Raw genomic sequence first — 20,543 nt, forward strand, 5'->3', positions numbered from 1 at the left:
GAGGGGGCACGCTTGCATAGCTTTTATTCTTACTATGGTTCATTTGCAATTAAGGAATAACCACTAGGTGTCAGGAGTGGAAAGCAGTGCACAGACCTTTGCAGAGGTTTAGGCTGTGAAGTGTGTCGTAAAAGTGTATATAAAACCGGATGAAATCTTAACGTTTGCTAGAACAAACTGTCCAGCAATGAATGAAATTGTGTGTTTCATGCAGGAGCAGTCACTGCTGTGGCACATTGTAGCTGTGTTTGATTCAGCAGTTGGGTGTCAGTTTCTGAACTGATACCTTTAATATTAATAATGTTACTATAGCTTTGGGTCCTGAAAATGAGACCAGCTTAGCCAAAATCTAACTTCCTTTAAGCTAATAGCACCAAGCTTCTCCTTCCTAAATCTAAAGCTGAGAAAGGAGGAGAAAGGAGGAAAAGGTAAAAGAGAAAAAAGAGAAAAAAGAAGAGAAAAAAGAGGAAAAGAGAAAAACTATGAAAAAGACAAAAAAGAAAAGAAAAAAGATACAAAAGATACAAAAGAGGAAAAAGAGGGGAAAAAGAGGGGAAAGAGGGGAAAGAAAAAAGAAAAAGAGGGAAAAGGATGGAAAAAAGAGGGGAAAAAAGGCAGAAAAAGAAGTGAAAAAGAAAAAAGAAAAAAAAAGGGAAAAAGGAAAGAGGAAAAAAGTAAAGAGAAAAAAAGAAGCCTGTCACGCGGGTTTCAGACCTGCAGCATCCCATCAGCAGTTAAATAATGTTATTCTTCAGTGGCTGAAGTGGGGCCAAGTGAGCGGGTTTCAAGTGACCCGGCCACGCGTGTCCCTGTACCGGCGGTGGCCGGGGCCAGCAAACCTGGCCATGAGGACACCGGTAACTGGTAACTTCCATGTGTTGCTCTCTTTTTCAAACTGTGAGTGATAACTACTATTTTTTTTACTGTTACCTCAATAATTATTTCTTGTCTGGACAATGTAATTTATTACTTCAAGGTTTTGCTTAATAACAGATCTTTATTACTTTAAACACCACTAATATGAGTAGTAGGAATTTGAATGTGTCAGAGGGCATCTACGCTTCTCCAGCAGTACTCAAAAGATAAATAAATGGGCGTCAGTCTAGGAAAAACATGTTTGGATCCAAGGAAAATAATACCACTTTTTGAAAAGAGTGATCCCCTCCATGTCATTTACAAGCCTGTTTCCATCTCTGCAGCACACTCTAGCTTTTAAGGTTGTGGGCCAATATATTCTCACTTAACTGCTTCATCGGGAGAGAGAACACCACTGGCACCTATAGGCTGTCTGCCCTGGGGTGCTGTGTGTTGCGACGGGCTGCCTTGGATTCAGCTGATGTGGGCAGCCACCTATTCACTGTCTTCCCCCCGCCGCCCCGTTCATGGCTAGCTACTATAGGCAGAAAATGTTCAGTAAGCCTTGAAACAATTGCCAGGCTGATAGGATTATTATTCTAGGAAAACATTATAGGGACACATTCGGCCAGGTTTTTATTTATGTAGTACCAGTAAGTGTTATAACACTGTAGTGTTACACCGTAATGTTAGACTTTTTAAGGCTATAAGTGTTTTTCATTTACTATTTTACAAAAGTATCTTTGAATCAGAGGTTTATGCCACACTTATGTGACCAACTGAAAAATTAAACCTCTGGGTTTCGTACTCTGAGTGTTCCTGTTCAGTCTTAAGCTGCATTAGAAACAGCCTTCAGAACAGCGTATGCTTTTCCAAAAGGTGAGCTGATGTTTTCTTGAAGCAGGCATTCTTAATGGTCACAAACACTTTTTTTATCTATTTAGTTAATTAGGTTTTTTAACTGGTTTGAAAGCATGCTATTCTTCAAATAGAACAAAGCAAAATTAAAAATGCTACTTAGGAACATCTTTGTAGTATTTTACCTTTAACAAGAGTACGTTTTCTAGCTGCTCTCCAGTTGCAAGCAAAATCCTTGTTAATATACAGTTTTTCTTTCAGGTGCGAGAGGGGAAAATTTCTTCAGTGCTCGGCTGAATTTAGTTGCATCATGTATTTCTATTAAATACCCCCTGGGCTTAGCTTAGGAAGAAGAAAATATTTAAATATGTCAGGGATATTTTCAGCATGAAGGGCATGCGTGCAAGGCTTGTTTTGAAAATATGCCTTTGCTTTCCGCTTGTCTGATCATGGCACTACACACAACATCATACAACCCCATAAGGCTGGAATGGGCCAAATCAGTGTAATCAAATGTGGCATTCCGTATGTCTTCCTCTGCAAGTAGGTCAAGTTTAAACCATGTTCTTGGCTCGTGCTCTGATTTCCTATAACCTGCTCCACGTGGCTCAAGTATTGTGCTGGAGTACAGAGCATGCCAGGAGGGATTCTGGGCAGTTTCACAGGGACAGTCAGTTTTTGGACAGAGACTAGAGCTGTTTTTTTCTGCTCTGATTTTATGGTGTTGGATTCATGGCAAGAGAAAACTTCAGTGGTAGAAAGTCTACTTTTATTGAATCTTGCACTGTCAGTTTACCTAATGAGTTACCTTTGGACACTGCACTGTAAAATCTTAAAATCAGGAAGACCCCTGGCAGAAAAAACAGTTTGCAAGTTCTGAAGTGTACCATATTCTGAATGAGAATACCAAATAAAATTGGACAGAGGTTGACTATCTGAAGCTGTGTAAGAACAAATAGGTAGTCACCTGAACTGTCCTTAAGTCATTTTGATGTTGGTGATAGCAATATGCAGAATTCTTCTCGATCATAGAATCTTTGGGTTGGAAGGGGCCTTTAAAGACCATCTAGTCCAAACCCCCTGCAATGAGCGGGGCCATCTTCAACTCAATCAGGTTGAGCCCCGTCCAACCTGACCTGGAATGTTTCCAGGGATGGGGCATCTACCACCTCTCTGGGCAACCTGTACCACTCTTTCACCACCCTCATTGTGAAAAATTTCTTCATTATCTCTAATCTAAATCTACCCTCTTATAGTTTAAAACCATGACCCCTTGTCCTGTTGCAACAGGCCCTGGTAAAAGTCTGTCCCCATCTTTCTTAGAAGCCCCCTCCAAGTGCTGCAAGGATGCAGTAAGGTCCCCCTGGAGCCTTCTTTTCTCCAGGCTGAACAGCCCCAACTCTCTCAGCCTGTCCTCGTAGGAGACGTGTTCCATCCCTCTGATCATTTTTGTGGCCTCCTCTGAACCTGCTCCAACAGGTCCATGTCTTTCCTGTCCTGAGGGCTCCAGAGCTGGATGCAGGACTGCAGGTGGGGTCTCAGCAGAGCGGAGCAGAGGGGCAGATCCACTTCAGTGTGGATTTTGTCCCAGTTGCACTGGAATGGTTGTGGGTCAAAAGGTGTTACCACCCACAAAAGTCAATCTCCAGTCAATGTTTCAAGTTAGCTATTTGGCTCTGGGACAAAGCCCAACTGCAGGATATAAAACTCAGTCAGTAGTAGTACTTGGTTTTGGCTTTGGTCTTTATGCAGGTTCAAATCTTTCTTGGATTGAGGCCAACTGATGTGGCAATGTGCTCAAGAAGGATGCAGTTAGTGCTGGAAGATTTACTTGACTGAATAAGGATAGCTCAATGTCAGGGCTAGTTAACTGGAACCACATACGACATTCTAAAAGAGCAATTCTGGACACCACAATTTAAGAAGGGTGTGAAGGTCCTCGGAGAGCAACAAAACTGATGAAAGAGCTGGCAGGAATGTCAGATAAGGAGTGGCTTAAGACTTTTTGATTTTGTCTAGTGTGAAGAAAAGGAGCCTGAGGGGTGACCTCGTTGCTCTCTACAGCTTCCTGACAAGGAGAAGTAGAGAGGGAGGTGCTGATCTCTTCTTTCTGGGATCGGGGGATAGGACATGTGTGAATGGTTCCAAGCTTCACCAGGGGAGGTTTAGACTGGACATTAGTAAACATTTCTTTACTGAGAGGGTGGTCAAACACTGGGACAGGCGTCCTAGGGAGGTGGTCAATGCCCCGAGCCTGTCAGTGTTTAAGAGGCGTTTGGACAATGCCCTTAACAACATGCTTTAACTTTTGGTGAGCCGTGAATTGGTCAGGCAGCTGGACTAGATGAGCATTGTAGGTCCCTTCCAACTGAGCTAATTCTATTCTACTTACTTCAGCTGAAGTTGTGGACTTCCAAGGAAACTGAAAGAGTGCTTTGTAAATCAGTACTGACTGGGCACGGCACGATGATGGTTAACTACCAAGAGAAGTCTTCATAGAACTACCAAAATCTTCCATGCTGGTGATGCTTTTAAAGGCTATCAAATACCAAAAGAGGTCCCTAAAGATAACTGTAATGTCTAGTTTTGCAGACTGTCCATTTACTACATGCAGATTGTCATCATCCTTAGTATTAGAGCCAATAGTGGACCTTCTTTCATGTGTTTTAGGCCCAGCAGAAACGTAGATGATAAGCCATCTTGGACAAAAGAGAATATTTAGTAAATCTGCATCTGTCAGGAGCGTGAGGCATCTCTGAGCTAGGTTGCTTTACTCTAGATTGATGCAAGTATTCTGCTGGCATAGCAGCGTCTTGGAAAGGTCAGTTTTCATCTTCCCCATCTATAGGGTTCCACCTGAGGGCAACAGGTCAGCTCCTCTTTCAGCTTAGCTGTATCTTTTGAAGCAAAATAATTTACAGAAGTATAGAGCCATTGCATGTTCACCTGCAATGCTTCCATGCATCTGGGAAGTTCCACAGTGTAACACTGGGGTCTCCTTGCTAGAAGACCATTTCAGAGCTCCAGAAACTAGTGCTTAGCCTTGCCAGACAAGTAAATTCCTATCTGTTGGACCTTGCATTTGTTACTCTGAATGCTAAGAGAGAGAAAGTGTCCTCTTAAGAAGTGCAGGATCATCTCAACTTTTGTCTAAACGGAGTTTTCAGGCTCTTTTTTTTAGCTTCTTAAAATCTAACTTTTTGGATTACAACTTGGAGGAATAGCCATTTTCACAGTTCTTAAAACACAGCAAATCTGCCACTATTAAGGAATACTTGAGAATCTTGAGGGACTGTTAGAATTTGTCTTGATACAAGTTTCAAAAATACTGTATTTGTCCAGTTTCTGCTTGATTTCCATTCAGTCCATAAAAACGGGCTATACGATGAATGTTTGGCTGCTAAGAAGGCAAATGTGATCACGTATCTCGTATGCTCAACCGTGGTGCGACTAAAATTCATCAAGATTTTTTTCAGTATGCTGAACACACGAGGGAAGAGGTCTGTTAACGAACTTTACTATGAACAAGCAGCTTTTGTGTTGCTGTAAATTGAAATGTATTCCTATATCACATGTTGTCATCTTGTAGCCATCAAAGTTAAATTAATCATTCTCATCATCTGCCATTTCTCTCCTTTTCTGAGAGAGGCTGTTCAGTGAACTGTTACCATTAGGTCAGTCACATCTTCTGCTTGAATTTGTTTCATATTTACTGTTTCACTGCAGTTCCAAACCTTTTATTGTGCTTCTCTGTTTGTTAAACCTGCTCCCAGAAAAGGAACCATATATTCTTATTGGCAAACTTTTATAGAAGTGAAGGTCTGAATGAAGGTTTTGTATTGTAAAAACTGAGTCCCCGACCCCTTGCTCATTTTAGGAAGTGGTAGGGATTCAGTTATACAGTTTGTTCTGCAGTGGCTGTATGCTCTATGCATGTAAACTGATTTTCAGAATATTTCAACCCTATAAGCACATCCCTACTCTGACCTTCAGAAGTAATGTTATCCAGTATTTAAACCACACGAGTGACCCTGTGAACTCTTAGGAGACTGGTTAATACCAAAACAAAGGCAAAACCTACATAGAGGCATTTACTTCAGGTATTGAAAATATTTTGGTGGAAGAGGGGATGGTGCAGCTGAAGAGCTGAGGCATGGCAATAATTGTAGTTATAGTTAAGAGTTCTCCTTAGGCAGTTAATGCCATTCACTGCTATGTGTTTGCTACTTGCTTGTTAGTGTTGGAATTGAAATATGCAATATACCATTCTGAGATTGAGGTTTGTTTTTTTAAGAATCTACAGATTCAATCACTATTAGGCAGCTTGTACTCTTGACTTTTTATTGCCCTTGTTGAACATACTTGTTTAAGAATGCCTCTGTATTTCAGCTTTCTCCAGATTATGAATGTCCTCGTTGTGGGGGAGTGAGCGAAGTGGCTTTTTCAGTCCTGCATTACAGAACATGCTTGTGAGATACGGAAGAGTAGTTTCTCTGCTTTCTAATGTTGCTTGTTTACACACCATTGGTGCCTGTGTAGCATTTGAAGAGTCCACTAAGCTGTGGAATGGAAAGCTCTGGAAAAACTAACTCTCAGAAGAAACACGTTTTGATGGATTAATTTTTAAGATAAGTGTCTAAACTGGACACCCTAATTTAAAACTTAATGGGTGTTTCTCATAGGCTCAGAAATCTGATCTGACTTTCCAGAGAACTGAGTTCAAATGCTTAGGAAGCAGGACTTGCTTTTTCTTGAGTTTCAGGGAGAAAGTTGGAATGTGCAAAAAAAGCAAGGGTACACCTAGTGATGAGGTTCTACGTGCAGAATCTGCTGTCATCAGTTGGATTACACTCAAAGTTGCTTTTCTAAAAACCCAGATTTTTAACTGTTTGGTCATTCTGTAGAAGTTGTTGGAGCAAAGATGTAATTTTCAACAATTTTCAATGAATTCCCCCTTCCTTCTCTAGCTTTTGTTGATTGTGTGAGTTACTGTTGAATCTTGTGGATCCTGAAAAAGAAATTGCATGCTTAGTTTGCCTTTCCTTCACACACAAGTTGCATTTTTCTTACGGAGCTCAAGAAATCTGTCAGCGGAGGTTCTGAGAATTTGTTTTGCCAGGCAATTTGTTTTGACTTCACATTGCTGCAGTTTTCTTGATTCCTAATAAATTAATGATTCTTACTGTCATGCTACCTCCTTCCAGGTAAACATCAGTCTTCAGTAAAAGTAAAAATCAGGAAAAAAAAGGAGCATACACTGGTAGGTTTGTATAGTTACACTAATTTAAAACTTGATTTATTAGATCTTATGCTTGAATCCAAATGTCACACTGTTAATGGCTTATTCTTAATTTGAAATCAGATTTTTGGGTAGTGTCTTGTGTTTGTCTTGCAGCAGCACTCCAGTGAACTCCTGGTATTTCAGGGAAATGGTTTTTAAGTATGTTTGCAGCCTCTGTAAAACATGGGAGTGGCCTTGAAAAGGCTGCATTGTTATGAAATGCAGTTTTCATAGTCCTACTGAAGGTATTCAATCTCTGAAACCATAGAATCTTAGAATCGTTTAGGTTGGAAAAGACCTTTACAATCATCAAGTCCAACCGTTAACCTAGCACTGCCAAGGCCACCACTAAACCGTGTCTCCCCATCTACATATCTTAAATACCTCCAGGGATGGTGACTCAACCACTTATGCTAACTTGTGAAACTGTTTGGTTAGTTTGTCTGACTTCCAGTAATGTAATGACCATTTAATTTTATTTCCACTTCTCATTTCTTTTAGCTGGGATGTGACAGCAAACGTAAGAACAACTGTTGAAACTTGATTATCTCCTTTTTTTGGAAAAGTTTAACTCATCGCTTTACATGATTTGACAGGAAAAACAATTCATTGGCCACAGATGACTACTACTAAGAGGCTTTCCGAAATTTGTTTTGGGTTATGGAGAGATAGTAAACATCAGGCTTATGATGACACCAGTTCCATTTGAGGTTGCTTTTGTCCTAAGCAATAATTGCTTTGTTGGCTATGGGTTGCTGCACTTAATGCAAAACAATTGCTCAGTCATCATAGGTAACGTAATTCTTTAAATGCATTAAACAAAGATGAAAAAGAGTCAGTAGTTCACATCTTTATTTTTGTCAAAGCTGTAACAATTTTTTTCAATAATCACGCTTCCATGAGAAGAAGGGGAGCAAAAATGTGCTGTACAGCGCACGTTTTCTACTTCCCACGAGAAGGTGATGAATCCAGTGTGCAAAACCCGATGGGAGCCCTGCTCCGGTGAGCCCCAGGCGTGTACTTAAAAGAGGAAATGGTTATTGGAACTAAATTATTTTGCCATTTTTATTTTTAGGTTTGCTGGCATGGGTAATCTCATTAAGGTGCTAACCAGGGACATAGACCACAATGCAGCACATTTTTTCTTGGATTTTGAAAGTAAGTCTCTCGGCCCTTCACAGCTGGTGCATTTAAAATGGTAACAGTAGGGTTGCTTATACCTGCTGCAGTGAAGGCTAGGGGACTCAGTTGCAAATCTGCAATTTGAAAGAGTTGCATGTGTTTTTTCCATTCCCTTTTTTATTTTTCTTTTTTTCCCCCCCTCCAATAGTAGCCAAGCCACCATCATGCTACTGTGTAAATTTTCTTTCCATGTGCTTAGTCATTTTGGGTCTCTGTGGTCAGTGATGTCCATCCATCTGCCTGCAAATCAAGTAATCATACAATGAAAAATTCTGTCAGTATGCCGTAGTAATCTGTGCTGAGCAGTCGTTTACTGTAATCCTACCTTATACAAGAGTGAGTACTAAATCATTCCTGATCCTGGTTTGGTCATTCATGGTGCAGCTAATACGCGTTTTTTACATCAGAAGTCCAAAGTGGAATTGGCTGAGCTTCACAGATGTTTTAGACACCTTGCATAAAAGGTCTGTGCCATACCTGTGTTGGCCTTTTCTGCACGTTGAAATGATGTATCTTGATGCAGTTTTCAGTAATGGCTTTCTGACAAAATTGTAAGGGCTGACAAAATTAAAGCTCTTTCTTTCTCTTGTCCTATCAGGTAGAAATCTGTAGCATGGCTACCATGTCAATGCTTGCAAATATGGTACTTAGCCCTCAACGTAGTACTGCTGCTCAGGACACTGGTGCTTCGGTGTACCGGGACAGAATTAGTCACTGGTGAGGCCTTCGGTTGGAGTCCTGCCCCTTTCTCAAAGGGGCAGCTGTGAAGATGATGGTGACGTAGTCACTTCTTACAGGAAAGCTGCATTGCATCTCTGGGATCGCCAGCTGTACGTCCTCGAGGTGGGGGTCTCCCTCCACCCATCAGGGCGGCAGCCTGGAGGACGGGTTCGTGCCTGATGGAGCTCTCTGGTCTTCTTTCCCCCACTGCTTCAATCAGTTATATTTGGGCTGTTCCTTCTTATAAAAAGAAAATTTTCTTTTCTCTCATTCTTGTCTTGGCAGGTACCTTAACATGGGGAACCTTCTAAAAGTTTTGACATGCACAGACCTTGAGCAGGGGCCAAATTTTTTCCTTGATTTTGAAAGTGAGAAGATGATTTTATATATCTATTACTCTTTGCCTGCAGTAGACTGCATTTGTCATGTACTAAATGTATGTTTTCACTTTCCGTCCTTCTAACACCTCTGCATGCTGGAGCTATGGATAATTGTTCATTGAACTTTTTAAAACAGATTATTGCTTTCTACAAATGACTACAGTTTCTAAAATGTAAGATCTTTATTTTGGGAAGAGCTTTCAAATTATATTTTACTATTGGAATCTGATATGGTTCTTGTTTTAAAGCAAGATTCTGTTTGCTTTTAATCAAAACTTCAAAAATAATTTGAATTATTTGAAGACTTACTGAAATTGCAAGGAGATATATGCACTTTAAAGAAAGGACTGAATAGAAAAACCTGGTTCACTTTTCTTCCAGTGTGCTACTGCATACTGGATAATGCTGCATATACAGATCGGCTCGCAACAGCTATTCATAGCTCTCCAACATCATTCCATTGAAGGTGTATATGTGAACCCTCTTTGATTTGGCATTGAAATTTGACAGTTAACCTCACCCCTCCATAAAAGGGGGGCTCAGAGAGTATAGAGATGAAATTGTTTTTGAAAAGGAGAGACTTACAGCTTGTCTGATCAATGCCAAACATTCTGAAAGGTTCACATACTGTAAGTATTTCCTGCTTTTAGTTTTTGTTGCATGATATAATATAGCCTAAGAATGGCAGGTAAGTGTTGTTGGCTGCTCCTATGCATGTTATTTACTTTCTTTTGGGATATGCTATTGCTTTACTTAGCTGCACATCAGCAAGCATAAAATATGAAAACTAATGTTCAAGTGCATTTTGATCATGTAATAAAATACAATGGAATAGCATAACAAAAAATCTATGAAGTATTGTGATATGGATAATTTGAGATTCATTATATCTTCTTTTCTTCCCCCAAAATATTTTTCTGTTGTGTTTAATGAAACAGTAGCAATTGGTTATGTTAGTTCTAATGTGATAGCGAATGCTTGGAGAAATATTTTTGCTTCAGTGACGTTTACAGTTGTAACTTCTCTTAGCCTGTACTGTGGATTTTGTCAATTGTCTCTTCTGAATGTATTGTTATTGGAAGATGATAGCCGTACAAATTAGTCATAAGGGGAAGGTAATCAAGGGTTGTGTTAAAGAACAGTTGTGCTTTCTGAATTTTTAAAACCACTTCAAATCTCACACATCAGAACAGGTGCGACTTAGTGAAGTAAGGAGAACTAATATGGGAGAATATTGGAGTTGTAAAGCTCCAGCTTAATCTGCAAATACTAACCTTTTAATTGTGCTAAATTAAATTCAGGTTATCTGGATAGAAAAAACATGATTCTGAGATCAATTGCAATAAAATTTGCTGCTATTCTTAAAATACTGATTCCTTAGCTATCAGTTTTGTTTTGAAGTGCATGTTTTGAGCATGAACAAGATTTGGCATGAGAGTAAGCAGGTTGCTGACATGAAATGTTTACATATGCAGTTAAATTAAGTGACTTATATTATGGCTGAATTGTTAGACTGTTCTTTATTCATTTTGGACCCTGTCCTGCCTTTGTTTCTGCTGCTATGCTCTGTATCCATGCTTCTTTCTACTCTGTTTCAGATAGCTTGCCTTGACAGGATCTTGGCTTTGACACAGTCAAGATCTTTCTTCAAGACTTGGCACTTAATCTTGTGATACTTAATGTTGTGTTTTCATGTGGAAGAGCAAGTAAGCTCTGCATTAAAAACAAATTTGCCAATTCTATGTTACGCCTGGCCCAATAATACACAGTTTGAAGTCTTTTGTTCTTAAAACCATGTGTATCTTTGGAGTGGGCAGGCTAGTTAAATGTTTTTTGCACAATACCATAAAAAGCTAAAAATCTAATGTCCATAAAGCTTTATAGGGATACAAACTCCAAATTTAGAAAGGTTTTAGACTGATTTCTCAGATTTTTTCACAGATATTTATCTTGGTGCTAGATTCCCGTGATTTCTGTGACTGGCTATCAAAATGCATGCAAAAAGTGTTCCAATAAATTATATAATGGTCTGTTGGCTTTTCCTTGCCTTAATACAGGTTAAGCTTTATGTTTTCTTTGGTCGTTCACTTTTACCTATTGGAAACATACAGTTGTCTTAAGTATCCTACTAAAGTCTCTGCAGTGCCACTTTAACATGAGTGGAGGAAAATGCACAGCTTTGTAAGGACAATATTGTTAACATAAACCAGCCACCTACAACGTGGGAAACTTCCAGCTCAACTTTTACATTGGTGTCATTACTGTCACAATGCAAATCCTTTCCAAATTCGCTGATTTGAATAGTAGCTAAAATATAGAGTATTTGTGGTTGCAGATGGTGATCTCAAGCTAGCGCTGAAAGTACTCTGCATTACCTCCAAAGAACTTGGCTGGATTTCAGAGGAGCCACAAAGATAGCATTCTCCATAGTAATGATGATAGAGATGAATAAATTATTTCATCTCCAGCAGTCTGGGATTTTTCTCTCCCTTGCTTGTGAGTTTTGTCCCAGCCAGTTTCAGATGACTTGATGTGTTCTTCCCTGGGAAAAAAATCTCAGTTTAAATAGTGTATGCTGTGCAGTATAAACTTTTAACCCCAAATTTCTCTCCCTACTTGTTTTGTAGGCCAGCCAAATACTTTCTAAATAGTCACTAAATGTGTGTGTTCCCCACATGCAATATGTTGTCATACTTCCATAGCATTTAGTTCACATAACAGTGTATATATATTGTTTCAAGTCTACTCTTTTGTCTTTAATACGTTATCGTGTGAGCTTTCTGAACTCTAAATGCATATTGCATCTAGTGCAGTAACGTCCTGATTAAATTTAAAATAAAATATGAACTCCCCATTTACTTGAGGGACCTCAGTCTTTGCTTTTCTTACTATTGGATTAAAAATGAGAAAGTTGCCCTGAATAAGCAGGGGTCGGCTCCACCGGCAGCAATATCAAACCTTGGAACACTTCAGTGAGCTGTGCTGTGCTTACTGTATCTGTTCTTTCTATGGAAAATGTTGCCAGGTATGTTGACAAGGCAAAGCCTTGTCGTAAAGTTGTAGCAGGAACTTGCATCCATGGAAGGGGAAAGGGAAAATCCCTGATATTGTATGCCCCCTTCATCCTGGTGTTTGGATGCCTGGCATTGCTGGTTGCTTTTTCTTAATTGTCAAGACTAACGCCAGAAGTACAACTCCCTTTCCTGCTCTGTGCACTCCACATTCAGGGAAACAAGTTCCACAATTAGTGATTCTCAACTGAAAGTCCCGTAGCTTGACTCCTCAGGCACATACTGGTATGTGGGAATGCCACCTCCATCTATTAAAGATTACAGGAGTGTTTGGGAAGAGAAACCTTTCCCTCTTTCTCCATCTATGATGGGCTTTCAGAATACAGAATTTCAGCTTTTCAGAACCAGCACTGAGAAGCAAGTAAACCAATTGCTCTGAGCCAGCTGGCACTACGGCTTGAGGATTTTCTATATTGTGCCTTTTAAATGTGTCCTAATACATCCTAAACGTATTGTGATGTGATGTGAATCTAAATCCATTTAGATTTATTTTTCAAATGTGAGCTCTTTTCTAGATGCAGAAAAACTACAGATGGGAGAGGAACTTAGCTTGGACAAATGAGGTTTACAGCTTTCTTCTGTTGGAGATGTCTAGGTGCACCAAAATGCAATACATACTGAAAGAAATAATCTAGTGCCTAGTGGATTTTAAAACATGTGAATTTATAAGTTTGTTATAATCAAAACAAACAAACCCCACCATCCCAAATTAAGAGTATAAACCTTTGTGTTGGGTTTCCTGGAACATTTTGGGGAAGTGAAACACAGTAGTTGGCTGATTACCAAGAGGCATAGAAGGTGTTGACTTGCATAACCAGCTGTTTGGTGAAGACCACTGAATTTGTATCTGGAAAGTCGGAAGGTCATAGTCTACGTCTGTTCTGCATGTCGGTGGGTTTTGAAATGAGGAGGAGTTCTCGTGGGCCCTTCTGCTGTGGCCTCCCCTGTGTTAAAAAGTCAACTCTCCTTACTAGAGGTGAAGGAAAAATGGCATGAAAAATTAAATAGGCAAGAGATGCTCTCATTGTGAGACAATCCAAGTGGCAAGTCTTGATTGCATTATTTAACACCACAATCTGGAATGCTACAGAGCTTCACGTTTTAATCTGTATTTCACTACAGCATTTCATGTTTGTGCATGAACTGCTGCCAGTCAACTGGTGCTTACCTGTCTGCTCTTTTCTCTCTTTTTTTGCCTTCATTTCTTACAGCAGTCTTCAGCAGCTTTCAAAATTATAAACGTGACCTTTGTGATGATCTGAAAAGCACTGGCCACTTTTACTCAATGACTAGCCAATGTGGTGCTCTTATACTTTTTCTTTTTTTTAAAAGGAGTGATCAGCTGCTTTTTCACACATGCTAATTCTTTTTTATTTCTCAAAATATCACAGTTAAACTGTTGCAAGGTCTATATATAGGCATATTTGCTAATAATGCCCACTCTCTATGCATTAAACCATATAAATAAGCAGAAATTACAGCAAAATCCAGATAGGCAATGCATGTGAAATTTAATTTCTCCTACTACAAACTTCACTTTCTGATGATGTTTTCTAGTGTGTAATGCTAGGATATTGTGATTACTTTTGGTTTTTTATTTTTCTTTTACTGTAAGTATGTACATAACTTCCATCACTGTTAGGGGGAGTTACACATATGGATCGTGAAAAAAGCACTTTTTAAAAGACATTTTCTAGACTCTTTAAGCTGCACAAAATCATGAGGGTACATTGTCCATAGCTAGCTTTTGTTTGTCCCTCTAAAAGAGGATCTATTGTTAATACCCTGACTTTTGGCATTGGAAATCCTGGATTAAAATATCCTGATACTGATTTCATAACATATTTTGTCCATGTAAAGAGAGAAGTAACCACACTTCTGTGTGGTTAAAAAAACACGGGGTTTTTTTCTGTAAGAGCTTCAGTAACTAAATTTTTTTTTTCTATATCAATCTAAAAGGAAGTCACCTTATAGCTTCCATCAGAATTTTAAAAGCAAAATTGATCTTATATCAGGTAAACCAGGTCCGAGATATTTGTACTCAGTGATTATTTTTAAAGGTTAAAGCCTTTTGTTGATACTTCTCAAAACATACTTCTTATCGAATGATGTTTCTTTAAACGTGCACATGTAGCTTTTTTGAAATGCTGATCAAGTATACTTTTGGAAAGCCTTCAGCTAATTATAGAAAAACTGGGAAACAGCATATATCCTAAAGGGGGTGGGTCTCAACTCTGATTTTGCAATTAGTGCAATAAAGAATATGTTTTGAGAATTAATTATATTTAGAAGTAAAAGATAATAGTTCCTTTTCCAACCAGTAAAAGGGGAGACAGGGAAAATGGAAAATTATCTGATGCAGTGTTTCTAGACAACAGTAGACATGAACACCACCTGTGATATCTGTAGTGAGTGTGTCTTTTGAGTGCTTACCTACGTCTCTTCCGCTGAGCTTGTACTGCACTCTAAGGTGAGATTGATATGGTAGTCATAAAGATGACTTGTCAGGGTTTTTTCCTAACTCAATTTTAAATAAGTCAGGAAAGATAGATTCCAGGTGAATTTTTGGGACGCTAAATGAAGGTAAAAGAGTACTAAACAAATGGAGTTACTTTCTTGGAGTTGCTCATACATTGCAGTAGCTCTTCAGAGAATGAAAATTCTTGATGAGTTGCTGCATGAAAAATTTGTCCCTTAGGTGTGCCTGTTGAATTCCATATTGTTGTTAAAAATATATATATTTAATATGTTCTACTGTTTAGATGCCCAACCTACAGAATCTGAAAAGGAAATTTATAATCAGGTGAATGTAGTGTTAAAGGATGCAGAAGGAATACTGGAAGACTTGCAGTCATATAGAGGAGCTGGCCATGAAATACGAGAGGTGAGCTAGAGCGTTATGATTGTGCACAACTTGTGGTTGTTCATTGTCTGACCCTAACCAAATACTGCTGGATTTTAACTCTTGCTTGCAGGAGCTGTTTTGGCAGAGCATGTTGTCTATTAAAATTGCTGTCTTGAATTTCTGCGCTGGAATGTTCCTTTTTAACAGTGAAACACATGTTGCTTGTTTCAATAATATTAATGCACATATATAATATCAAATGATGCTTCTCAAACTTTTTAGGGAATTGTTGTTACTGACTTTTCTTTATATTCCTGCAACTGAGTAGTGTTGACATCTTTTTGTACACTAATTGGAGAAGTCTGATGTGTGGTAATACTAACACAAAAGACATCTCATTTTAAATCCCTTTCAGTTAGTTTTTGTTTAGTAAAGTAGACGTTCGGAACAGAAGCAAAGTTTCTTTACAGCACATCACTCCATTTTTCCTTTACTTTTAAGAAAGGGTGGAATAAATTCTCACCCCCCTTCCCTTCTTCCTCAGATGCAGCAGTCGGGTTACTTGGCTCTAAAGTGAGCACTCATTGTAAGATACTCTTAAGAAATCCTAGTACGTAGGAGACTTCCTAGGGACCAGAGAGGAGTGTGCTGCAACTCGCAGCCCAGTGTTGAGTGAAACAGATTTTTGGAATTAAGGAGCTTGACTGGGAAGGTGCAGTAGGAGAGTTACAAGTGTTTTTATTTCTGTATTCTTAGTAATTTTCAGTTGCCAAGTAGTCTAGTTTCTATCTTAAAAACCTGGAGAGACTGAATTTAAGGCTTTATTTGTGTGGGAAGCTTACTGTAAAGACAAGGTCAATGTGTATAGAATCGTAGAATCTTTGCGTTGGAAGGGACCTTTGAAGGTCATCTAGTCCAACCCCCTGCAATGAGCAGGGACATCTTCAACTGGATCAGGTTGCTCAGAGCCCCATCCAACCTGACCTCGAATGCTCCCAGGGATGGGGCATCTACCATCTCTCTGGGCAACCTGTACCAAGGTTTCACCTCCCTCACTGTGAAAAATGTCTTCCTTACATGCAGTCTAAATCTACACTATTTCAGTTTAAAACCATGATCCCTTGTCTTACTGCAACAGGCCCTGCTAAAAAGTCTGTCCCCGTCTTTCTTACAAGCCCCCTTTAAGTACTGGCAGGCTGCAGTAAGGTCTTCCCAGAGCCTTCTCTTCTCCAGGCTGAACAACTCTCTCAGCCTGTCCTCACAGCAGAGCTGTTCCATCCCTCTGATCTTTTCTGTGGCCTCCTCTGGACCCGCTCCAGCAAGTCCATGTCTTTCCTGTGCTGAGGGCTCCAGAGCTGGACGCAGGACTCCAGGTGGGGCCTCACCAGAGCAGAGTAGAGGGGCAGAAAGAATCACCTCCCTTGACCTGCTTTTGATGCAGCCCAGGATGTGGTTGGCCTTCTGGGCTGCGAGCGTGCATACATACCTCAAAGCTCTGGTATATACCATGTCTTGGTGGTGCTTTATGTTGTTGATTGTGCTTGAAGCAGAATCCTACTGTAATATTTAGCCTGAATTTCACAGCAAATTTGATTGTTTTTTTTTTCTTTGGAAAATTTCTTCAGAAATTGATGATAGATGCACACATTAGGATGAGGCTTTGATCACTAAACTTTTTTGTTTGGAGGTACACCAACAAAGTTGTTGATTTTAATTAACTACATCTGGTTATGTAAATTTTCTCATTTGAGTAGCTTTATTTTTAACTATTTTTTTATATTCTGTCCAAGTTGTTTTCCTATTCAGTATATTTACTTTCAACAGAAGTATGTAGAGCTTTTTGGAACTGACACGGGTTAGTACAGGCTTGTCTCTCAACTTGAAATTTCTCCGTAGGTGTAATTTTTAATTACTAGTTCCTCAAACAGTTGCACTGCACTTCCCCCCTCCCCCCATTAGTGTATCAGTTATTCTTAATCTAAGCATACTTTTTTCCTCTTTTTTTTTTTTTTTCCTAATTTAAGGCAATACAGCATCCCAATGATGAGAAGCTGCAAGAGAAGGCATGGGGTGCAGTTGTTCCACTAGTAGGCAAGCTAAAGAAATTCTATGAATTTTCTCAAAGACTAGGTAAGTGGAATGGTATTAACTTGGGCGGGGGTATGTGTGTGTGTCTTCATTAATTAGTACATTTGTCATATTCAGATGTGACCACATCTAGGTCAAACCCTTGTTAGTAGGGTTCATACTGCGCAGGTTCTTCCCATACACTGGGTTGGGTCTGATTTACATCTGCACACTACCTTCTTGCACGTGACAGCAAACTTGCTTCAGTGAGGTACCTGAGAGGAGAGAGAGGATGGGAGCATAGTTGTCATCCTCTTCCTCTACCCCTTTAGGAACTCTGGAAAGCACTAACCAGCAGATTGTTTTGAATATTGGTAGACTAATTTTCAGGAATTAATTCTGTTAATGTTTCTGATACCAAGAGTAATTAAAAGTGACTGTATTATTCTCCCTCAAACACCAGAAATAATTTCATGTGTGGAAATGCCTGATCTTGGTTCATGCAGATGCAATACTTAAGATGACAGTTCATCCCTCTGTCAACATCAGCCAAGTTGGTTTTATATCTAAGCTGATAAAACCTTAGACTTGATTTGTGTTTTAACAAACTATCTGCTGTTACCTTACTTCCTAGACAGAGTTTTTAGCATAGCTCATGAAGAAAAGGTATTTGTCATTCAAAAAATTGAAGCTTTTTGCAGGAAAGTTCTCCTTTGTTAAAGAGGTGAGGTATTTTTCTCAAGAAAATGATCAGGAAGTTGGATTACAAATTTATCGTAAAAACAGATAAAATATGACTTCTGCTGATAGGTATGTACCTCTTGAATTCTGTGTTACCTTCAAGACTACAGTCTGCTAATACACATTATTGAAATACGGTTCACACCAATATTGCAGACAAAACTTGAATAAAACTTTTCAGTAAGCTTTTTCATGGCTGTCAGTACTGATTAGACCTAGTCTTTACAGCAGTTTGTAAGTAGATATGGTAACAGCGGCAGATAGAAGCAATTAATCAGGCACTTTATTATCAATTACCGTGTACTTTGGCAGATGGATATTTTAAGTCTGGCATGCAAAATATCACTCAGTAGAGATACAAGAAGCAGGTGCAGTTATATATTGCAAGATATTCTCCTCTTATTTAAGAGGCAGGATTGCGAGGTCTGTTGGGAGCCCTGACAAGCACTCCATATTCACCAACGCAACACCTGGAGCGAGAGCAGGCTCTTGCTAAGCAGTTTGCAGAGATTCTTCACTTTACACTCCGTTTTGATGAGCTCAAGGTAAGAACTTGGTGTAATTTTGTAAGCACAAAGGCTAGCAAAAAGGGTACAAGTCTATTTACTGCAGCAGTCTGGGTTGTGTTCTGCTCTAGAATAGAGCATGCAGTAGATACTCAAATATCTACTGTGCTCAGCTTGTTCACATGACCTGGAGTTAGATTAAACTGGAAAGCAGATGAAATAATGTATTAGCTTTAGGCATTTGTTTTATTTCAGTTGATATTAATCATGTTTCTTTATCTGATTTTGGCATATTTCTTGGGATAATGCTGCTGCTGCTTCTAGTATGTGCACATCCATAGTCCAGCTATTTTCTTCCTAATGAGCAAAGAACTAAGCTGAAATTACATTAATTTACTTCGGAGCCAAACTAGCAAAGCCACTTTTTTCAACCTCCTAATCTCAAACTCTTATTTAGGAGACTTCTCCCTTGTTCCTGTTAGATCTTTTTCTGAAAAATCTGAGAATTTCTACATACCGTTTCTCAACATGTCCATGCCTTTTTGCTTCAGAAGGCTGAATATTTTCTTGTTCTCAGTATTATATTTTATGAAAACTTGTTACATTTTTTTCTTGAGCTTGTCAAAACTTTTTTGCTTCCATATCTATGTAGATGACAAATCCTGCTATACAGAACGACTTCAGCTACTATAGAAGAACTCTGAGCCGTATGAGGATTAACAATGTCCCAGTAGGTAACCTGTAGATGAAATGAAATGTAATCTTACACTACCACCAACTTTTTTTCATATACAGAACCAACGTTCTTTTTTCTTTCTGTTTTATAGGCAGAGGGAGAAAATGAAGTAAATAACGAGTTGGCAAACAGAATGTCTTTATTTTACGCTGAAGCAACGCCGATGTTGAAAACCTTAAGTGATGCTACAACGAAGTTTGTGTCAGAGGTAAGAATATAAATTCATGGCTTGGATAGTGTACTTCAAAGCACTGCAGGGCCAGACATATTTGAGAACACAAAACTCTTCTACTAGGCTTAATCTGGAGTGTAGAAATCAAACTTCTGGTTTTTTCATCGTCAAAGAACAGAAAGTATCTTTCTCAGATGCCTTAGATGTTCGAATAAGTTCAGATAGCCACCTTGTGGATGCATCACAAAAAGTTAATGGATAGCATTACCACACTTTGTAATGAAGTGGTAGCTTTCCTCAAGGAGGGAGGTGGGAGAAGCAAGTGTGTTGCCTGCATTTTGGTGGTGGTTTAGAGCAGAAACTTCAGAAAATTGAAACAGCTTGATTCTCTGTGCCTGAAATAGGGAAGGGAATTGAAATTGTAGCTTCCTTTTCTCCTTCCCAAGTCACTTTTGTTTTGCTGTGTGAAGTCAAGTATACTTACGCTATTGCGGAAGAGGGGAGGAACCTGAACTGGAAAACTATTCCAACATTTTGACACATCCCTATTTATCCTTAGCTACCTAAATAAATATTAGGGATAAAATCCAGTCACTACAAGCATTATGCTTGACATCTGATAATTTACATGCAAAGAATGCACACTATTTCTTAATAATTGTACATTACATGATTAATACAAAGATACATTTGTCTTTTAATATTTTTCTGAAGTTCTACTTTACGCTTGAAATGCCTCAAGAAAAATGGCCTCTTATTTTACATTTGAGATCTTTGTCGGCAACAGTTTTAACTCTTACTACTGCAGCAGCTGCATGTATTTGGCTATAGAAATTTCTGACTTTAAAGAGCAGATTAGATGATTCCTTTAAAACTGCCCAAAAGTCAGTAGTGTCAATGGTGTATTTCTTTAACTAGAAACAAGCAAGCAAAACCCATATGGTAGACTTTCTCTGTAATCTATATTGTAACGTTTTTATAAACCAGGGTGAAGCTACCCAACTTACCATAGTTGTGCTGATATTTTAAATTCCTCCACATTGCCATGCCAGCAGATCACTGATTTGGTTTTGGGTTTGTAGTACCATATTTCACAATAATTGAATTGGAAACTGTTTATCTTCTTCTG

General features: G+C 39.0%; 1 protein-coding gene across 2 annotated transcripts in view; it reads left to right on the forward strand.

The window, feature by feature from the left end:
* FAM49B (family with sequence similarity 49, member B) overlaps window positions 1–20,543 on the forward strand; it is a 44,273-nt gene that overhangs the window by 16,961 nt on the left and 6,769 nt on the right. Inside the window, exons 2-7 of one of the 2 annotated variants that reach the window (XM_010281813.1) lie at window positions 9,182–9,264; window positions 15,110–15,231; window positions 17,217–17,322; window positions 18,409–18,545; window positions 19,159–19,236; window positions 19,334–19,450. In XM_010281813.1, coding sequence (XP_010280115.1) covers window positions 9,192–9,264; window positions 15,110–15,231; window positions 17,217–17,322; window positions 18,409–18,545; window positions 19,159–19,236; window positions 19,334–19,450 — 633 coding nt within the window. In that variant the 5' untranslated portion in view covers window positions 9,182–9,191. Of the gene's footprint in view, window positions 1–8,079; window positions 8,153–9,181; window positions 9,265–15,109; window positions 15,232–17,216; window positions 17,323–18,408; window positions 18,546–19,158; window positions 19,241–19,333; window positions 19,451–20,543 lie in introns of those variants that run through there. The other variant, XM_010281814.1, reaches the window with a different exon arrangement.

The sequence above is a fragment of the Phaethon lepturus genome, unplaced genomic scaffold, assembly GCF_000687285.1.
Source record: "Phaethon lepturus isolate BGI_N335 unplaced genomic scaffold, ASM68728v1 scaffold4582, whole genome shotgun sequence".
NCBI lineage: Eukaryota > Metazoa > Chordata > Aves > Phaethontiformes > Phaethontidae > Phaethon > Phaethon lepturus.